This window comes from Rhea americana, unplaced genomic scaffold (assembly GCF_003343005.1).
Source record: "Rhea americana isolate MKP2758 unplaced genomic scaffold, rheAme1 scaffold_101, whole genome shotgun sequence".
Taxonomy (NCBI): domain Eukaryota; kingdom Metazoa; phylum Chordata; class Aves; order Rheiformes; family Rheidae; genus Rhea; species Rhea americana.
This window is the reverse complement of record NW_028185051.1, coordinates 2,065,281-2,082,906: the sequence shown is the minus strand read 5'-3', so window position 1 is coordinate 2,082,906 and position 17,626 is coordinate 2,065,281. Positions and strand designations below refer to the sequence as shown.

The 17,626-nt window shown below is 40.7% G+C and overlaps 1 protein-coding gene across 3 annotated transcripts in view; it reads right to left on the bottom strand.

The window, feature by feature from the left end:
* The window catches only part of SH3BGR (SH3 domain binding glutamate rich protein), a 31,366-nt gene extending 17,420 nt beyond the window's left edge, over window positions 1-13,946 (bottom strand). For 2 of the 3 annotated variants that reach the window (XR_014895851.1, XM_085305109.1), the window contains exons 1-3: window positions 13,728-13,946; window positions 6,822-7,007; window positions 455-535 (exon numbers count right to left, since the gene is read on the bottom strand). Coding sequence is in view for 2 of the 3 variants with exons in the window: in XM_085305109.1 (XP_085161235.1) it covers window positions 455-535; window positions 6,822-7,007; window positions 13,728-13,772 (312 nt within the window). In the remaining variant the exon portion in view is untranslated. The remainder of the gene's footprint in view (window positions 1-454; window positions 536-6,821; window positions 7,008-13,727) is intronic. The other variant, XM_085305093.1, reaches the window with a different exon arrangement.
* Between the last annotated feature and the right edge of the window lie 3,680 nt (window positions 13,947-17,626).

Sequence of the window (17,626 nt, the reverse complement as noted above, 5' to 3'; positions counted from 1 at the left end):
GTGTGTGTGTGTCCATATAGTGGGCATGCTCAGATACTCAGGCTGGACTAGGTCAAGCATCCCTCTGTTGGCAGCCAATATAAACTCTATTTGCTCAAGATTTGATGTAGCCAAGAAGTGAATGTCTCCTGTATATAGCCTTAGATAGCCTATGAAATTCATTAGGAAGTTCTGCATCCTTTTAAAGCTGAACATGAAAAAATACTGCTTTATGTTCAATAATAAAATCCTCAGATAGACACATGGTAACAAGCCTGTGATGAAAGAAGGGAAGAGAGAAATCCTTCCTTGTACTAAACCAGCCATTGTTTTGTTTCTTTATGAGCACTTTGCTGTGATAGCATCTAATGTAGTACTTGGCACTGTCTCTTATTTGACCTGCTGAGTCAGTGCTTACCTTCATCTTCTATTAAAATCAAATAAATAGCCCCCATGGAAGAATAGCAGTGCATACCTCTGTGCCTGGAGGAGGAGCAAGACCCAGGAATGAATAAACAATATTTTCTTCTTTAGCAGAAAAAAAGGATTCGAAGTCCTAAAAAAGGAACAAACATACAACAGACAATCAGTAACAAAAATCAAGCAAAAAACACATGAAGGAAAAACTAGTTCTGGCAAATCTTTCTTACACTGATGAAAATGACTATGCATTTGTACAAGTGCTTGCATTACCTAAGCTCCAGAAAGAATATTCAGGTAAAATGASTTTCATGCTGGCTGGCAAAATGAATAAATAGGCAAATATCTCCAGAGAGTTACACTTTAATTATATCACACCTATGTTAGAATCATAGAAAATTAAGCATCTCATTTTAATATGCTGTATACATCAAAGCTAAGATGTCCACTTAAATATTGTAACAAACCTTGCTTTGAGTAAGAACCCAGATTAGGCCCTGAAAACCCTGGGCAGCTTTATGGCAAAAAAAAGACAATGATCAGTATAATAGCACAAGTGAAATGACAATGAGGAAACTACTTTAGAGGAAGGCACTCTAGTTAGAAAATGCAATATCATTTCAGACAAACTTAACGAAGGACTGTGTCGTTCCCTCCGACATGAGGGAAAAACGTCTTGTGCATATGTGAACTGAAGTTATAAATCACATGTTATAAATGCCCATTTTCTCTTCAGTGCTAAAATAACTGAAAAGATGGGATGAATGACTCCCATGCTAATATCTAGAGCTTGCACAGTGTTTACTGTGTTCATCCTTTCAACTTTCCTATCAAATAGGGAAGCTCTGCTATTGCTAGTTTGTTGCTGGGGAGTTTACGATCCGTATCTTACTCAGGTGAAAATCACCATGTATTTAAGAAGTCAGCAGAAATTCTGGTAGTAAGTGACTATCCCAGGATCACACAGCAGCTCTGCACAGGACAGGAAAGGAATGCAGGCCTGCTGAATTCTAGACTACTGCTTTGACAGCTTTATCAACCTTCCCCTCAGTCCAGATAACTCCAAAAATAGAATCCTGTAAGTAACAAGGTGCTAAACCATTGCTGAGACTTGTTTATAAAGCTGAGCTAGGACTTGAGCTGTTTATTGGGCAGTTTTAGCATTTCCAAAGAGTAAATGGTTGGAGAATGGTAATCCTAGAACAGCCTGCAGTGGATGGTTCAGAAGCCACCTTAATATCAACAAGGCTGTAATCAATGGCTTTTCAGTCCAGTCTGGAAGGGGCATACATAGCTTAATAGATTTACCTATGGGACAGATTGGTTTTCATAGAACATAGACTTAGTTACAGGAGCTGGGGGCTGCCCTGGCTAGGGGAAGCCCTAGCACACACTTTGGCCTGAACAGGCAGAACATTTCCTGATGCTTCAGCCACTCTGGAAACCATCTGTTTGCTTCTTTCATTTCACTATGGGGTTTTCCGGTTTATCTAACCCTCAGTATTTATGAAAGCCAGCATCTGAAGTTTAACCAATAAATTCTGGAGGACTACAGCAAACAAGAGCATGAAGGTTTTCTGCAACCTGAAAGGCAAGGTCTGGAATTTGACCTGGGCCTCTGACAGGCCACAGAGGCACAGAGAACCCTTGTGTCCTCCTGCACACTGCCTACTCATATAACAGACTAAGTAAATTGTGGGAGAGCCCATCAGTACTGGGAAACAAGAACAGAATCATAACGATGAAGGGCTAAGAACTGGGCTTAATATTTTATATGTCTTGCAACAGACTGCAAGTTGCTCCAAAAATCTTTAGAGGCACATAGCCATGCAGATAACCAAACCTGAGGTCACAAGCAAGAGATGTGAATGAGCAGATGAACTTCTTTTCAAAGGATAAGCTTGGATGTAAGCTTCCAGTTCATCRGGTACTTCTTGGCAACAGATAGTGCACACTGATATCCTGCAGTAAATGTGTGATATCACAATAAATAAAAGGTCATTTACCCTACTTCCACTAAGGCAAGTGACTTTATCATTTACAAGGGGTAAAAGCATGTTTACAGTGACCATGGAATAGTATGCATTGTGGATGTGCACTCTTGCTTTCCTTATGATGACTTACTCAAATCTCCATGTACTGAACCACTGAAGTTCATTGAAAAGAGTTCCAGGACAGGCAATAAGAAAAAAGAGGAATAACAATATATTTCTGGTAAGCAATAATATTGYACTTATATGAGAAGACAGAAACACTAAATGCAGAGGGTAGTGCTGTCATTTGTCTTGGGAACTAGTCTATGAAAAATGTAGCAAAAATATTTGCAAAAATATCCCCAGGAGTTTTTCTTTATGATACTAGTGCCTATATACATATATAGTCTATGTATCTTCCTTTGTATGACCATTGGGGAAATGCTAGACTGTAAATTCCAATTAGACATTAAGAAAAAATTCTTCACAACATGAGTAGTGCAGCACCAGATCAGATGGAACAGAGAGGCTGTTGAAATGCCATCCTTGGAGATTTTCAGAAGATGCCTGGCCAAAGCCCCAAGCATCTTCATCTCACTTTAAAGTTAGCCCTGCTTTAAGCAGAAGATTAGCCTAGAGACCTCCAGAGGTCCCTGTGATTTCTGTATATGGGATTTCAACAGTTACACAAGGCATCAGGTAAAGATTTCATTTAATAATTCAGAGATTCTTTAAAATAAGATGTACATGGCTAGCTTACTCTATAGATTTCAGTTCCCAGAATTTAGGAAGTGACACAGATTTCTGTCTAGACGTGAGCAAAGAACAAGGTTAAGAAAAAAATCAAGTAAGAACATAATTGTCAACATTGATGGATTAGAGTAGATACTTGAAACCAGTAGGTTAGCCAGGCATAAAGAATGATTCCATTTCTAATCTGTGCCTACAAGTGACAATACCAAAGATCCAAAAGAAAAATAAGAATCATACTATTTATAAAACAACTTTAAGCTTCTCTGGAAAAACTATGGAAAAGCAGCTGACGGTTGGAGTATTTTCATAAATGCATCCATAAGAAACTCTCATTTTACAGCACCAGGCAATAAGCAAAGCAGCTYTTCAGTGTCAGCCAGGCGATGCATATGCTTCTACATATCAGCAGAAAAGATGATTTTCAACAAGGCTGTTGCAACTTACCTGCTCATTATGTCAATCTATTCCAGCACAAAAAAAAAAAAGTAAGTTTCTTTGCACAGTATCCTTCCCCCACAAACTTGCACTAAAGTGGAGAAGAGAGGACTGAGGACCATCTCAAAGGACCACTTTTACAAGCGAGGAATGACATTCCTGACTGACATTTTTCCAGTCCGTTGGTAAGGACCTTTAACGACATAAGGAAACAATCTCCCTAACAAACTGTTCCAATGCTTTGTTATTTTTCTCATTAGAATAGATTTTTTTTCTGATGTCTGACCTAAACCTCCTTTGCTGCATTTTACACCCATTGCATCTTGTTCCATCCCCAGTGGGCACGGAGCAGAACTTATTTTACAAAATCATAGAACCAAAAGATAATTCAGGTGGGAAGAGACTTCAGAAGGCCATCTTGTCCAAACTCCTACTCAAAGCAGGGTCAATATTGAATTCATATCATAATGAATTCCTCTTTGCTGAAATTCTTGAAGGTTGTCATGTATCTCTTCCTTAAGAATAGGAAGGAAATCTTTTATCCTTCATTTTCACCTTCCCACCTGCTCCCAGGTCAGCACACTGCTACTGTGTATATACATGCGCATGTGTGAATGGGAACTGAACATATAAGAGGATCAATGGGAAGTGAGGTGAGAGAAAGAAGGAGAGATCTCAGAAAAGAGAATGGGCAGAAATGAAACATAGCAAGTCCTAATCTAAAAACAAAGGACTACTTGGGAATAAGGAAAGAAAGGATTTGGTAGGAAGGAAAATGAGAAAAAGAAAATGTGTCATAGAAAAAAAGGCATAAGGGGCTTGACTTGTTTGGCATAGCAAAGGGAAGATCAAAAGAAGATATGATTCCCATCTATAAACACATTGGGCTAGAGCTGTTTAAGCTAAAGGGCAATTTTGTCATACAAGGAAACAGGTAAAAACTGGTTATATCCAGGCTGGAAAGTCTAAGGAGGTTTCTAGCTGCCAAGAGAATGAGACCCTTGAAGAATATACTACCAAGAGTAACACATTTTAATGGGACTTTCATGACCTCAGGATACAGGACTGAAATCCACGACTCAGGAAAATCTTTTCTATTTTTCTAATGTGGCTGAAGGCAACAGAAATGGGACACAGGGGAAGAGTTAATATATATCATGTAAACCTGAAACAACGTTTAAACAGTCCTGTTTTTCAGAGTGACTGGTCTGTTGTACCTATGTAGGTTATGCAAGGAAGTAGAATGCAGATCCCCAGATTTATACCACAGACATTCTGTGGAAGATTCCACATCCCTCCAAGGAATTTTGCACCGGTTGGCCAGCAAGTGGCCATGTTCTCAATGAGCCCACACAATCCCACTTCACATTCATTCTGCAACTCCCTCATGGCACCAGTATCTCAGGGAGAAGGGTAAAGATCATATATTGATATGTATCTCCTTACCTCATTTATTTGGAGAGTGTTCTGAGATGACAAGCCTCATGCTAAAAATTAATTTTTGTTATGCACCCACTGGGATCCTTAGATAAGAGCTTTGAGAGCTGGGCACATTAGAATTCCAGAGACTTTCAGGCTAATTTCAAATTCGATTTACTTTTTAAATCAGTAGCTAAAACAGCTTTCTCAACTCCCTTCCACACTGAGGTGTCTTTGCAAATGATACTTTTTTAATATAAATTTGTATTAACATGGAGATTATTTGACTTCCTGAAATAGTTTCMCACATTGAGTAAACACAGTATATTCATCATTTATTGGCAAGGCAGACCAGCTACAATGCTTTGTAAGGCAGCTGCTCTTTAATTCACTAGATAACCTCTCCAGGGAATCTCAGAAATACTTATTGCCACATTGATTGCCAGGAAGTCTAAAACAAGATATATCAAGTGATAACATCTGATCTGGAACAGTAAAAAGTAAAATGCGTATGAACTCTAACTTGCCAATTTCTCTTTTAAGATTCACATGAGAAAATGAGAAAACATTTTTACTATTACTCATGTACTAGTTACTTTTGCTCTCAGAACACTGAAGTTAATTCTGAAAACCTAGTAGCATGTAAATCCCTTCTCTCCCAAAACAATCTGTGCAAGAGTTCACACTGGATTTGTGGAGTAACATAACTGGACACACTGTGTGATACACATTTCTGAGTACTTTACAAGTTCATTTCAAAGATCATATCAGAGTACTTTCCAGTTTGTATTTCCATTCAGACTCTGAGCAGAAAATTACCTCAGAGATCTCTTTTCATTCTTGATCCTAATATTTGTGTTGTTACAGTGTTATCTTCCACTGATTTGTACAAAATCTCTGCAGAAAGATAATGTGCCTGTTACCAGCCTCTATGTGTAAATATAAAAGCACCTGATGGAGTTTAAAATTTCTGTTAGGAAGCTGGATTGAATAAGCAACACAGTTTCAGTAATTCAAAAGCCATACACTGGAACTATTCTAGTCAATTGTATCTACTATTTATTTATATTTGTAACACAATGTAAAAGGAAAATGCCTACTCATGGTCCCTGTTGCCTCAGACATCCACTCGACTTCCTAGCAGCCCAGAGGACTCTGTGTGAAACAAACAGAGAGATCAACACACACCATGCAAAATTAACTGAAAGTTCAGGAAAGGAAGCACAATCCAGCTGGAGAGAGCAGATCAACCTTGCCACAACCCTCCCGCTAGTCTTTAGTAGCTTGGTATTGTCAAATCACAGAGCACATAAAACTACAAGTGCAGTTGAGCTGATTTCAGACTCTACGCTTTGTTATCCTGTGATACTGTGAGAAGAAGCCACAGTATCACTTAGACAAYATTGTCTTTGGTCTTCAGGAACTCAAGTGAGGGTGTAGGCAGAGGGTCAAGAGCAGGCTAAGCTGTGAGCGAGCTACACGGCAGGAGGTAGGAGAACGTGAGATACAAAAGAGGGAGCTCCTCAAAGGCAGCAAACTAAATACTCCATGCCTTGTAGTGAGGACACAGGCTCTGGATCTGCAAGGGGATTATCCATGCAAGCTCTTAAGCAGAGTTTCTCCAGTCAGTTTTCCCTCCATGTGTATTCTTCTGCTAAAAAAGGGGGATAATTTTGTGTTTCATTTCCTTTCTGTGCCTAAGAAACACTTTCTAAGAATTTTCTTTCACAGTAAATCTCCAATTGTCTTAAGGAGGTTGAGGACACTTCCTACTAATGGAAAAGAGGCACTTGCTATAAAAGAACAGTCTTTAAACTTATTTGTTTTCAGACAGCTTCTTACCCCACAGTACCGCTCCTCATTGAAGATCTGTGGAGGGAGAGGGATTCCATTTTGAGGCTTTTTTTCACCTGGRACGTTCTCTCTCATCCATTTCCTGTTGTCCTCATCACCTGCTATGTCCATTTGCTGAAAGTCAATCTTGTTGGCCTCTAAAAAGCCCACTACTTCTTGCTGTTTCTTTTTGATCTGTTTAGGAAAAACAAAAACCAAAACTGCTTCTTTAACATAAAAAAAAAAGAAAAAAGTTTTCTAAAAGGAATGACTATTTCGAACGGAACCAATGCAGGTATGTCAAGCTGGATCCCTCAAACTTTTTGAAGCTGAGACTCGGCACTGCCTTTCAGCACCAGACCACTGCCATTACAGTTTATCCCCTCCTTCCCTTGCTTTCTTCTTTCCTCCCAGGAAGCAAYGGTACCTCCATCTTCCCTAAGAAAAGAAGCTCAGCAAGAACCTCTCTACTCTGTTTGCAGCTTTGAGTTTGAGCTTTGAGTTAGGTACAGATACCTAAGCTGATCCTGCCTGAAGTCAGCATAGGTCTGAGGATGTATATTCTTCCCAATATGTAGCATTGTCACTTATCCTGCTCATTGCATAGAACAGTTAGTTTTCCATGAGCTTTTCTGGCAGCTAAAATTCATGGCCACTTTACCTTTGATGCTAGTACTGTATACACTCAGAATCCAGGCACCAAGCCTATAGTTTATCACCTTATCTTGAAGCTATAATTCTCATTGTATCTCTTCACTAAAGGGATGCTCCTTCTAAGCAACATTTAAATAAATTCTCCGTTTTTATATGTCTATTCTAAGAGCTGCTAGGCCAAACTTTAGCTCTGCAAGGACTGCAGCATTAGAAGCAAGCACTGTTTATGCTGAAGAGTACAAATTTTGTCACACTGCTCTGCTGGTCACACCCAACTAAATTACTGTCTAGCAGATGTGACTTTCCTTTCCTCAAAGTTGTGCCATACTATGCAGCAATTTAATGTCATATATAAATGGTAACTGGAATGAGAGCACCAAGGTAATTTTTGCATATGAGCCATCATATGACTAGAAGACAGGTCTTCCACAAATCAGACATCTGAACATCAGAATGGAGACAGGAAATAAGACAAGAAATATAACACATGGATTATGTATTTCTATAATTTACTAAGCCTGAAAGGCTGAAAAGCTACACAGCTGCATTTGCTTGTTAAAAAAATCAACATCCAGAAAATAATGTACATTTTTAAGATAGCACTTTGGATAGAAATACTAATCCAAAGTGTTCACAAGCCACACAGTTGAACATGCAGTTGACCGTTCTCAAAGGTGATTTTTATTTTTATTTTCACATTTTAAACAGAGGTAATTTTTTTAATGGCTGTTTAGCTACATGATTATTTAGAGAACACATTCAGACAGCAGAAAGGATTGCATGAGGAGTGYATCAGAGCACTTCATCAGAGGAAGTGGCAGGATAATGTTTGTATAAATACTTAGTAAAAACTGCCTGCAACAGTGCTATGAGTTTCACCAAATGCTCTGAAAGCCAGTGTATTCAAATGCTGACAGGTGCTATTTCAGCATYAGCTTTTCTCTTTGGACACAGCCATCGAAGAAGACATGGCTCCTGGAATAGCTAGTGCCCTAAACGTCCTACAGGCAGGTAATGAAAACGGAGCTACAGGTTCTGTGTTCCCTTGCTTATGGTTGCAACTAGAATGACGAGAATTAAAGCTAGATACATGCTTTTTCCTCAGTAGGTCAGTAGATTATGTGGTGGCCAGTGGACCTCAGGAGATTACTTTTAAGGCTACTAGTGAAAGGCTTATATTTGAGACTCACAACGGGGCATCTCCCTTGGCAATTTTTCAAAGGACCACAGACTGGAAAGGTTGGGGATTACTCTCCTAAATGTCACTTGGACACTTAATATTAATTCTTCCTCCTTACCACATTTCTCCTCTAAAATCTTTAATCTCTGCTGATATGTATGAATTTTGTTGGAGTAGCAGGGAGAGAGGGCCTTTAATATATAATCACTCTTGTTAAATCTCAGGGTTCTACAGTGAGTTTCCTAATCCCTGTTATTCTACTTACTTAATTTTTTTAAGTGATTTGACTAGGTCAGAATCTTAGCTTATGTTTAAAAYAAGTGAACAGAAAGAGAAGTGGTTCAGAAATCAAGCAACAAACAGAGAGAGCCCTAAACGTACTTTTTTAATATCTCATAATTTAAAGGCCACCTTGTGCTTTTCTGGGAGTTTAATTAAAGGTTAAGGATTACTAGATGTTGCTAGATGTTAACTTTACAGAAAAAGTTCTCTTTTTTTTTTAGATATTAAATGAGAACTGTAGAGATTCCTGACTTGTCCCAAACATTTTTAGTACAACTTTTTCTGAACAGTTAATAGTAACAATCATGCTTGAACCAGTTTATAAGAATTGCAACAGTTTATGTCATGTTGATGAATAGAACATGAAAAAAAAGAGCTTTTCTTTCCTCTCTACCATATCCTTACTACGAATTATCTACATTGCAGTAGTATTTAAATGCTGCACCCAGGACCTTCACACTGCTGAGTATTACCCTGTAGATAACAAAATGGAAGCTCTTGCCCCTGGGACCTTTACTTTCTCTAAACTGAGTTTCCTGATCATTCTTAGCTTGCAGTTAAGTGAGGATTGTAAATAGGATTCTCCTGTGGCAACATGCTAGCATCTCCGAAGTTCTTGCTCCACATAAAAGACATCTGTTTTCTTCACATGTTGGACATGATAATGGGTGTATTAGATCAGATGAAAGGACTATTTACCCAGGGCTATGTCTGTACAATGCTTTCAGAAAATCAACACTCTTTTGGGTGGTGCACACTAAGGCTAATAGTAGAGTTACCAAGGTTAATTCTAAACAAGCTAGTTTTGATTACCAGAAATTTTTAGTTTTGGTAAATAAGTCCATGCAAAGTCCCTGTTGTTGCAATTAGATTGCTTTTGACACAAAAAGCTATTTAGTTTAGAACTATGTCCACTATCTCTATGTTGTTCTGAAGCGTGGAGTGCAAACATACACCTAGGAAAACCATTATACATTGTGAAGTTCTGGCTAAATCCTAACTACTATTTCTTTTATACTGAATGTTACATGCAATTATGCCTGGATAAGGCAATATATGAGTGCAAGATCTTTCTCATAATGGTAAGCACAATAAAACAGGCAAAAGATGTATGATGTCTTAAAGCTTACAATACCAGGGTTCAGGCAGAGCAAAAGATTTTGGTACGTGGGACATGCACTAAGGACAAAACCATAAAGCAAATCTCCGCTATGGCTGGCACTGGGTAAGCAAAAGAATCCCTCCAGCAATCAGTGTTCAGAGAAGGAAATCTTCCAGGACGTAACAACACAGAGGACATGCAAAGACTTTCCCAGAATGGATGAGGATTGCAGAAGCTTGTTTGTGCCCTAATGTGTGTCTGTTGGCATGGGAGGAATTCAGATTACTTGGGCATAGATTCCCTGGAAAGTGGTACTGATCAGGATATTATTTCATCCATGCCATTTTCCCTTTTAACAAAGCTTAAGTTCCACCATGCCTAGCTGCTACCATGTCCTTTAAATTAAACAAAGCCAGTTTTATTTTAAATAAATATTATCTGAAATGTAAGAGCTAATATTAGCTTCACCTGATGTAGAATTAATATTTTCATCTATATCCTTGCCATCCAGAGCACACCCTTTGACCGCTTGCCTATGTCAGAAGCAGATGTCTAGTCAACAATTTACAGCAGTGGGAGCGTTAGTGTTGGCAGGCGGAGTCGCTGCAGCTCTCAGCTCTAACACTGCACAGACAACGTTATCCCAACGGAGTTTTAACAGGGAATTATTCTTATTTATTACACTGTAACTTCTGTTTTGGCTGTGTACACTATGAGGTGTTACCCTCTTTCTTGATTTCAAAATTGAGTTTAGGTTTGCTTATGGCYAGATTCATAATCACAGATGTCAAACCTCTACCCTGTATTTCAGAGGAGATAATATAGATAGTCTATGTTTTGCTCAGTCTTTTTGAAGTAATGGGGGATATTAAAACTGACATCTACAGATTCAGAAGCAGACAAGTTCATAAAATGTCTGCAAAAACCCTGGGAATAAGACTTTAGAGGTGACCTAACCAYGAGCAGCAGTTTTCAAGCCTTTGGAAAACTTCCTCTGCAGAAGACATGAACATCCATTCTCTCGTGATTTATGGTACACTAGAACCTTGTAAGATATTACCCACTTATAAACATTTCTATGGCTATTTCCAAAAATAYCTTAAGTTTTACTGCTTGTTTCAAGACAACCATTCAGTATATTTTTATTCTGTAAGTTTCTCCACTTCTAATTGCCTTAATTAATAGTTCAATACCAACTACATGTTTGGAGTAGAAGGACACTAAAACAATTTAAAATAAATTTCTGAATTGTTGAGGGCAAAATACAGACAGTGGATTTTGCTCCAGAAACACACTGAATTACATCATTTAAGCATCTGATCCAAAGCAATGGAGTGTTACTGGGTTCACTGTATTCATTCTGGAAAAGTATTTACTAATGTGATAACCAGTTGCAATTATTGGTATGGTTGTATAATACATAGAATAGAAATGCTTTTCTTATTTTACCAATTAAACTCTGATGATCTACACCAAAGCAGGTCTGACCTGTCATATTTTGAAATTCAAAAAGAACAATATGCATTTGATAGAGATCAGCCACATTGGAGACAGCATCAGTGCTACTAGGACAATTTAGACTTCCATTTAAGCTCTGTAGGAATGAAATTCATTCTTCTCAAGGAAAAGCTGTACAAAGCAGATACAAAAGTAGTTTTTAATAGGATTTTAGTGATATATTTAGGTTTGTGCTGGCTCCTTGCATGAGTGACTTTTATAGATATCAAAACTTATTCAAGACTCATTGAAGGGATTCCTTCTATCCATTTTAGCCAGTAAACCTGGAAAACTACTCCAGCTGAATAATTTCTTTTTCTGAACTTGCAATTTTGTGTCAGCAACCTGAACACATACTGCCCCCTGAAACTGCAAAGGCTAAACATACACAAATTACAGAAGAAAGGAGGAAATGCAGTATATTACTGTGTAAAAATGCCATACTCTTCCTTCCAGTGTGTGCTTGGCATCTCAGTGACAGCTTTTGTGGGCTGCCAACAAATAGCAGAGATTGGYATTAATAAGCTTAAAACCTATTACAGTTCACTGGCCTTAGTTATCTTTTTTAGCAGTAGTAACCTGCATTAGGAAAGTTTAACAGCTGAAAATGACTGGATAAAGCTTATATGTTTCCCAGGATTCAGTGTAGCATATACATCCCTTCACTGCAGCCCAAGAAGAAAGGAGTTAAGAGATAGCTGCTAGCTGGGAGCGAGGAAAGAGGAATGCATAGAGCCGAGGAAAGCTTTTGGTTCAGATAGTGCTAAAYATATGATATGCTTCGTTTTAATTGTGTAAGTGATCTCCTAAATGTCAATGTTTAATCAAAACACTCATACAAGTGCTTTGCTGAACTATAGCTCAAGTCCTGTAGCTGGAACGGTAACAATTCATGCCTTGCACAAAATTCATTGTTGCACAAAATGAATCTCTACAGAGGACCAAAATGATGGCTATGACATACACATATAGAAAGTCTGCTGAGTGATTTCAGTCATGGTCACAACTTTTCCCTGAAGACAGAAGATTGGCAAAGGAGGTAAGTATGAGCCTTCTTTGGTAACCAAACAGGAGATAAGACTGTCAATGCACAATGTGTGGTAATTTATAAAGCTATTTGAGCAGTAACTGCTAAATTACAAATTACCCAACCTGCAGATTCCAGTCTCCTCCTCTTATTTTTCTGTCTTGCATATAATGCATCTTGTAGAAAAAAGTAAAATGTCAATATTAGAGTCTCAAGCTTAGAAACAGGCTGGCAAAAAAAAAGCTGAAGAGAGACCCACAAACTTTCTTAGCTGTGTTCCAGTACAAATTTCAGTGCGTCTCCTCCAGTTCACTTTCTAGAGGTGCTGACCCTATAAACAGGGAGTGCTTTTTCAGCTTTTCAACTCTGGAAGCTTCTTAAGGACATGGAGATGCAGTTACAGCTATGTGCAAGCACCAGCCAATTTGTTTAGCCATGTCACTGGGAATGAGTGACTGCCAAAGGAAAGCTGCAATCTGAGCTCATGTGGGAACTGGATATAAAAGGAAACAGTCCTTTCTTGGCTCCCACCTCCCACAGATTTCCAGCCTCTCTACCATTCACATGCCCTTCCCTTCAGCTGATTTACTATGCTGACAACTACAGCAGTAGACATCAAAAACAAAAATCACCAGTATAGCTTTTCAAGAGACACCTAAAAAAAGGGGGAAAGGGAAAAAACATGAAAACTTAGGGAAAGGGAAGGGTGTGGGGAAGACATTTTTTCTGCAGTTTTATTCACTCACTTTGGCTTCAGAATCTTTCTTAAACACAGTTTCCCTTTGGCAGAAACAGTGTTCTAAAGTCTCTCTCAAARACAAATTAACTTCTAGTGTAAAGAACATACCCTATTCTGTGCAAATACAATATTCACTTTTTCCTTCTTTAGTGAACATACATTGCATACACTTTTTCAAATAGATAATAATCTATTAATTGACATATATTATATGCAAATATTATACATGTAGTAAAAACTGTCATGCAAACAAGCCAATAATAAGAGCAATTCTCTATATTCTGAGTTGCTTTCAAGAACAAGGTGGTCAACACAAACTCGAAGAAATTCAGTATTTTTTTCTCACAATCAGACTCAGGCTCTTCTTCTGGACATCAGCTAATTTACCAAACCGATCCTAGCAGAAAGAGGCACGTGTTAAATGAGACACCTACCGCTGTAGACCCCGAGGATGTGGCTACAAAGACTTTGATCACCATCTTGACAGCGATCAAAATGAATCAGGAGAACACGCCTGCTATCGACAAGTCACCAGAGCCCAGAGAGGAATCCAGGCATGCAGGAGCGCCTGGACTAACCCAGATCCTAAATGATTCCCCCCAGCAGCTATCTGCCAGCTTTGCCCTCTCCCTCTTCCACTCCCCAGGGTCCTGGGTTTCCCCACTCCATTGGCTCTTAGGTATTTCAGGACCAGGGGCCAGTAGAGGATTGGTTTGTAAGAGGATCCCTAGTAAGGGACTTGCACCTGCCCCTGGCCTTATTGCATTAGATTGACGGGATGGCAGCCCATAAAAGGCAAAGTAGAGTAGTGCACCAATGAGACAGGACTGGAAAATGTTTGGGAGAGGGGGAAGGGAGAAGGGAGAGGGGAGACAGAAGAGGGAACTCAGTGCTTGGGGGAGATCAAAAAGCTGTAGGGTAATATTCAAAGTTATGTTCACACTTTCACAGCTAATAGGGCTCAACATCCTGACCACAACAAAGTGGCTTCAGAGTTGCAGCTATGAATTTTACTTTAAAAAGTGTTTTGGGGGTAAGCAAACATGCAGCTGCAGTGGTAATACAGATCCCACTGAAATAATTCTCAGTTACAAACACAGGCAGCTTTCAAAAGCTCAGATCATGATCCAAACTGCATAGCTCAGGCACTTCTCTGAAATATGTCAATACGTTTCCTACTACTAGGGAGGGTGATTTGGCTGATTCCATCTGTCCAAAAACCAATATTGGATTTTCTCCCTCTTTCTGCCATACCAGCGAAAATTCCCAGGGCACATGGTATATGAGGGAGTCCAGAATTCTTGGTAAAAATTATTCTATTCCTTTGAAACATCAAGGATGCTCTTTTTCCATCTGGCTGTTGCCTTTTGCCCCAGAGATGGTCACAATTCAGTGCCTGCATGCACATATTTAAGGAGCACTTTGAGCATGAGAACTATTCTTAAAAYGTTAGCTGTTATCAGACGACTTTGAAATGTTAAGAGCCAAGTTCATTTCTGTTATAAGTGAGCAACATGCCACAAACTTCAGCAAAACTGAACCTACRTCAGAACTGAAATTGGCCTAGGCTCTGTGAAGTGTTTACACACCTATTAAATGTTAAAACTAAACATCACAGTGTCCAATCCTGAAAATACTTAAACTGGAATGTAGTGCCTTCCAAGATTGACTAGGGCTGAATGTGCAACAGCAGTGCTAACCTGGACAGTAATCTTTTTGTCATTTGAAGTATTATACGAAGCTGGAAATGCAATATTCAGTGTATTGAACGGGGATCCTGAAAAACCTCACTGAAAACCAAAGCCAGCAGTAGGCATACTTTGCACAGTTTACTATGCCTCACCATCTGCCATTTCTTCTTTTGCAAGGCAATAGCAGGTCCAGAAAAAAAAAAAGAAAAGTCAGATAAAATCATACATTTYCACTGAGTATTTTCCTGTAAAACAGAACATGGGATTTCTATGGGATTCTTCCTCTTGGAATTATTATTTAAGTATGAAAACGCTTTCTGCACATCTGCAGCGCTCATTTCCCACCTCCTGGATCCGGCCTTGGCTCCCCCCGGGGACGTGTGGCTGGTGTGTGACCCCGAGGGTCCCCACGACYGCGAGGGGACCGCGAGGCCTCACCGCCACGGCACAGACCTGGCGGTTAAACCAAGAAGCGGCGGGACCCGGCGCCTCTCGGCCGTGGCGCAGCCGCACTGGGGGCGGCCCCAGCGCGGTACACAAACTTGCGGGGAGGGGGAAGATAAGTCCTGTTTCGTTGTTACAAATGCAACAAGATGCTCAGCCGCGCAACCCGCGCCGCGCCGGGGCCGACTACGACTCCCAGGGTGCCCCGTGGCCGCGGCCTGTCCCCATGGCAACAGCGCCGCGCCCCGCCGGGGCCGACTACGACTCCCAGGGTGCCCCGCGGCCGCGGCCTGTCCCCATGGCAACGGCGCCGCGCCCCGCCGGCCGGGACCGACTACGACTCCCAGGGTGCCCCGCGGCCGCGGCCTGTCCCCATGGCAACGGCGCCGCGCCCCGCCTGGACCGACTACGACTCCCAGGGTGCCCCGCGGTCGCGGCCTGTCCCCATGGCAACGGCGCCGCTCCCCACCGGCCGAGGAAGCCGGTAATGGCGGCGGTTGGGGGTGTTTTGGCGGGGGGGRGGGGGGGGGGTGGCTTTGAGGCCGGCCATCAGGGCGGTTGCCAGGGCTGAGAGGCGGCACCGCCGTGGGAGGTGGGAGGGCGAAGAGCAGCCCGCTGTGGGGCGGTTGGGGAGAGCAAGGGGGCGGTTGAGACGCGACGAGCGGCCTGAGGGCGGGAGCCGAGGTGCGGGGCGGCGCCGTGCTGCGGGAGACGCGGGAGCTCTGGCTTGTGCGCACCGGGCAGAGCAGCTCCGTGGGGCCGCTGGCGGAGCCCCGAGGCCGGCCTGAAGGCGCTGGCTTCCCCGTCACCTTTTCTGCTCCAGGGGTGGCCGCTGAGGCCGGGCCCGTGGCGGCCCGCTCGGGCGCAGGGCTGGGCTGGGCTGCGGGACAGCCGCTCCCCAGCTGTGCTTTCCTGCCACGATCCTCCTTCCTGCTCGCTTACTGCTTCCCAGCTCTACTTAATGCTCCACCACGGCGGTTTTGCTGGTTTTGGGTGCCTGAAATGGCATTTTCATCTTTGACAGATTCAGCCCTATTCTCTCTCTCAACACACATTCTCCTGGTTTTATTTTCCCCTTCAGCTTCTGCTGCTTTTTTAATTCATTTCTACAGTAATACCTTTTGTCTCATTTTTCCTGTTTCTTGTCGTCTTTTCTCTTCTTGTCTCGTCCTTTTCCGCTATGTTTTTTCTCACCCTCTGCTTTTGAAGCTAGTGAGGTTCTCCACACACTTATCATTCAAACAAATGAAAGCAGTAGTTTTCAGTTTAAGCTGTAATTTGATTTTAACATATTTTGGCCAGAAAATGATGACAGTGGTAGATCATATTTAAAAAGAAATACAAATTGATATACCAGGCTAGCTGTTGCCTTATTCTCATTTTAAAATGTGAGTTTCCATTTCTTAGGGGTTCCTACACTGGCTCAGATTTACTAGGGCCTGGACATTCCTTACTTTACCACTAAGGAGAGTTAGTTCATATGAGGGAATGAAGAGGAGGAAAATTATTTTGATTTGACTTGAAACATTTTGTGCAAACCTAAGTTGCATTTCGTCATTTTCTTTGGGAGTTATGTGACTCTTTCATCTTTCCTCTTTAATAAACTTAAGTAAATAAATGCTATCACAGGACAAAAATGTTAACAAAATAGTTAGAATATTCTAAAATATTTTCATTTTTAGCATAAGCTACTTGTTAAATTCTACCTGAATTGAAGAATCATTCTGACCCTCCTCGTATGCCTTTTGCATACTTACTATTCCACCCCAAAACAAAAAAGTTTAGAAAATACTTAAGCATTTTGTTATAAATATCTGTTCTTTTTTTTAAAAAAAAAAAAAAGTTCAACAGCTAGGATTGTTCATTTTGTTTGATACTGAGAGAAGACAGGTCCAAGGAAAGCAGCAATGTTGCTTGGAAGCTGATCAAACAAGTATCATCACCAAACCACACCTCTGACAACAATACAGTACAGGTGATGTTTTCAGAGTTATATGGGTGCCTGAAGATGTAGAGAAGTATCTTACAGTGTTTTCAAAGGAAACAGATGTATTAAGTATAGCTAGGCTGTGAAGAAATTGCTATTGTTAAGAAAAMCACTGAAAATTTCCCTAATGTTTCTTCTGAAAGTGTGCGGAGACAATTCTTTTACTCTGTGATTTTTTTTATTTAGTGGGCTTGTTTTCACAAATGATTCC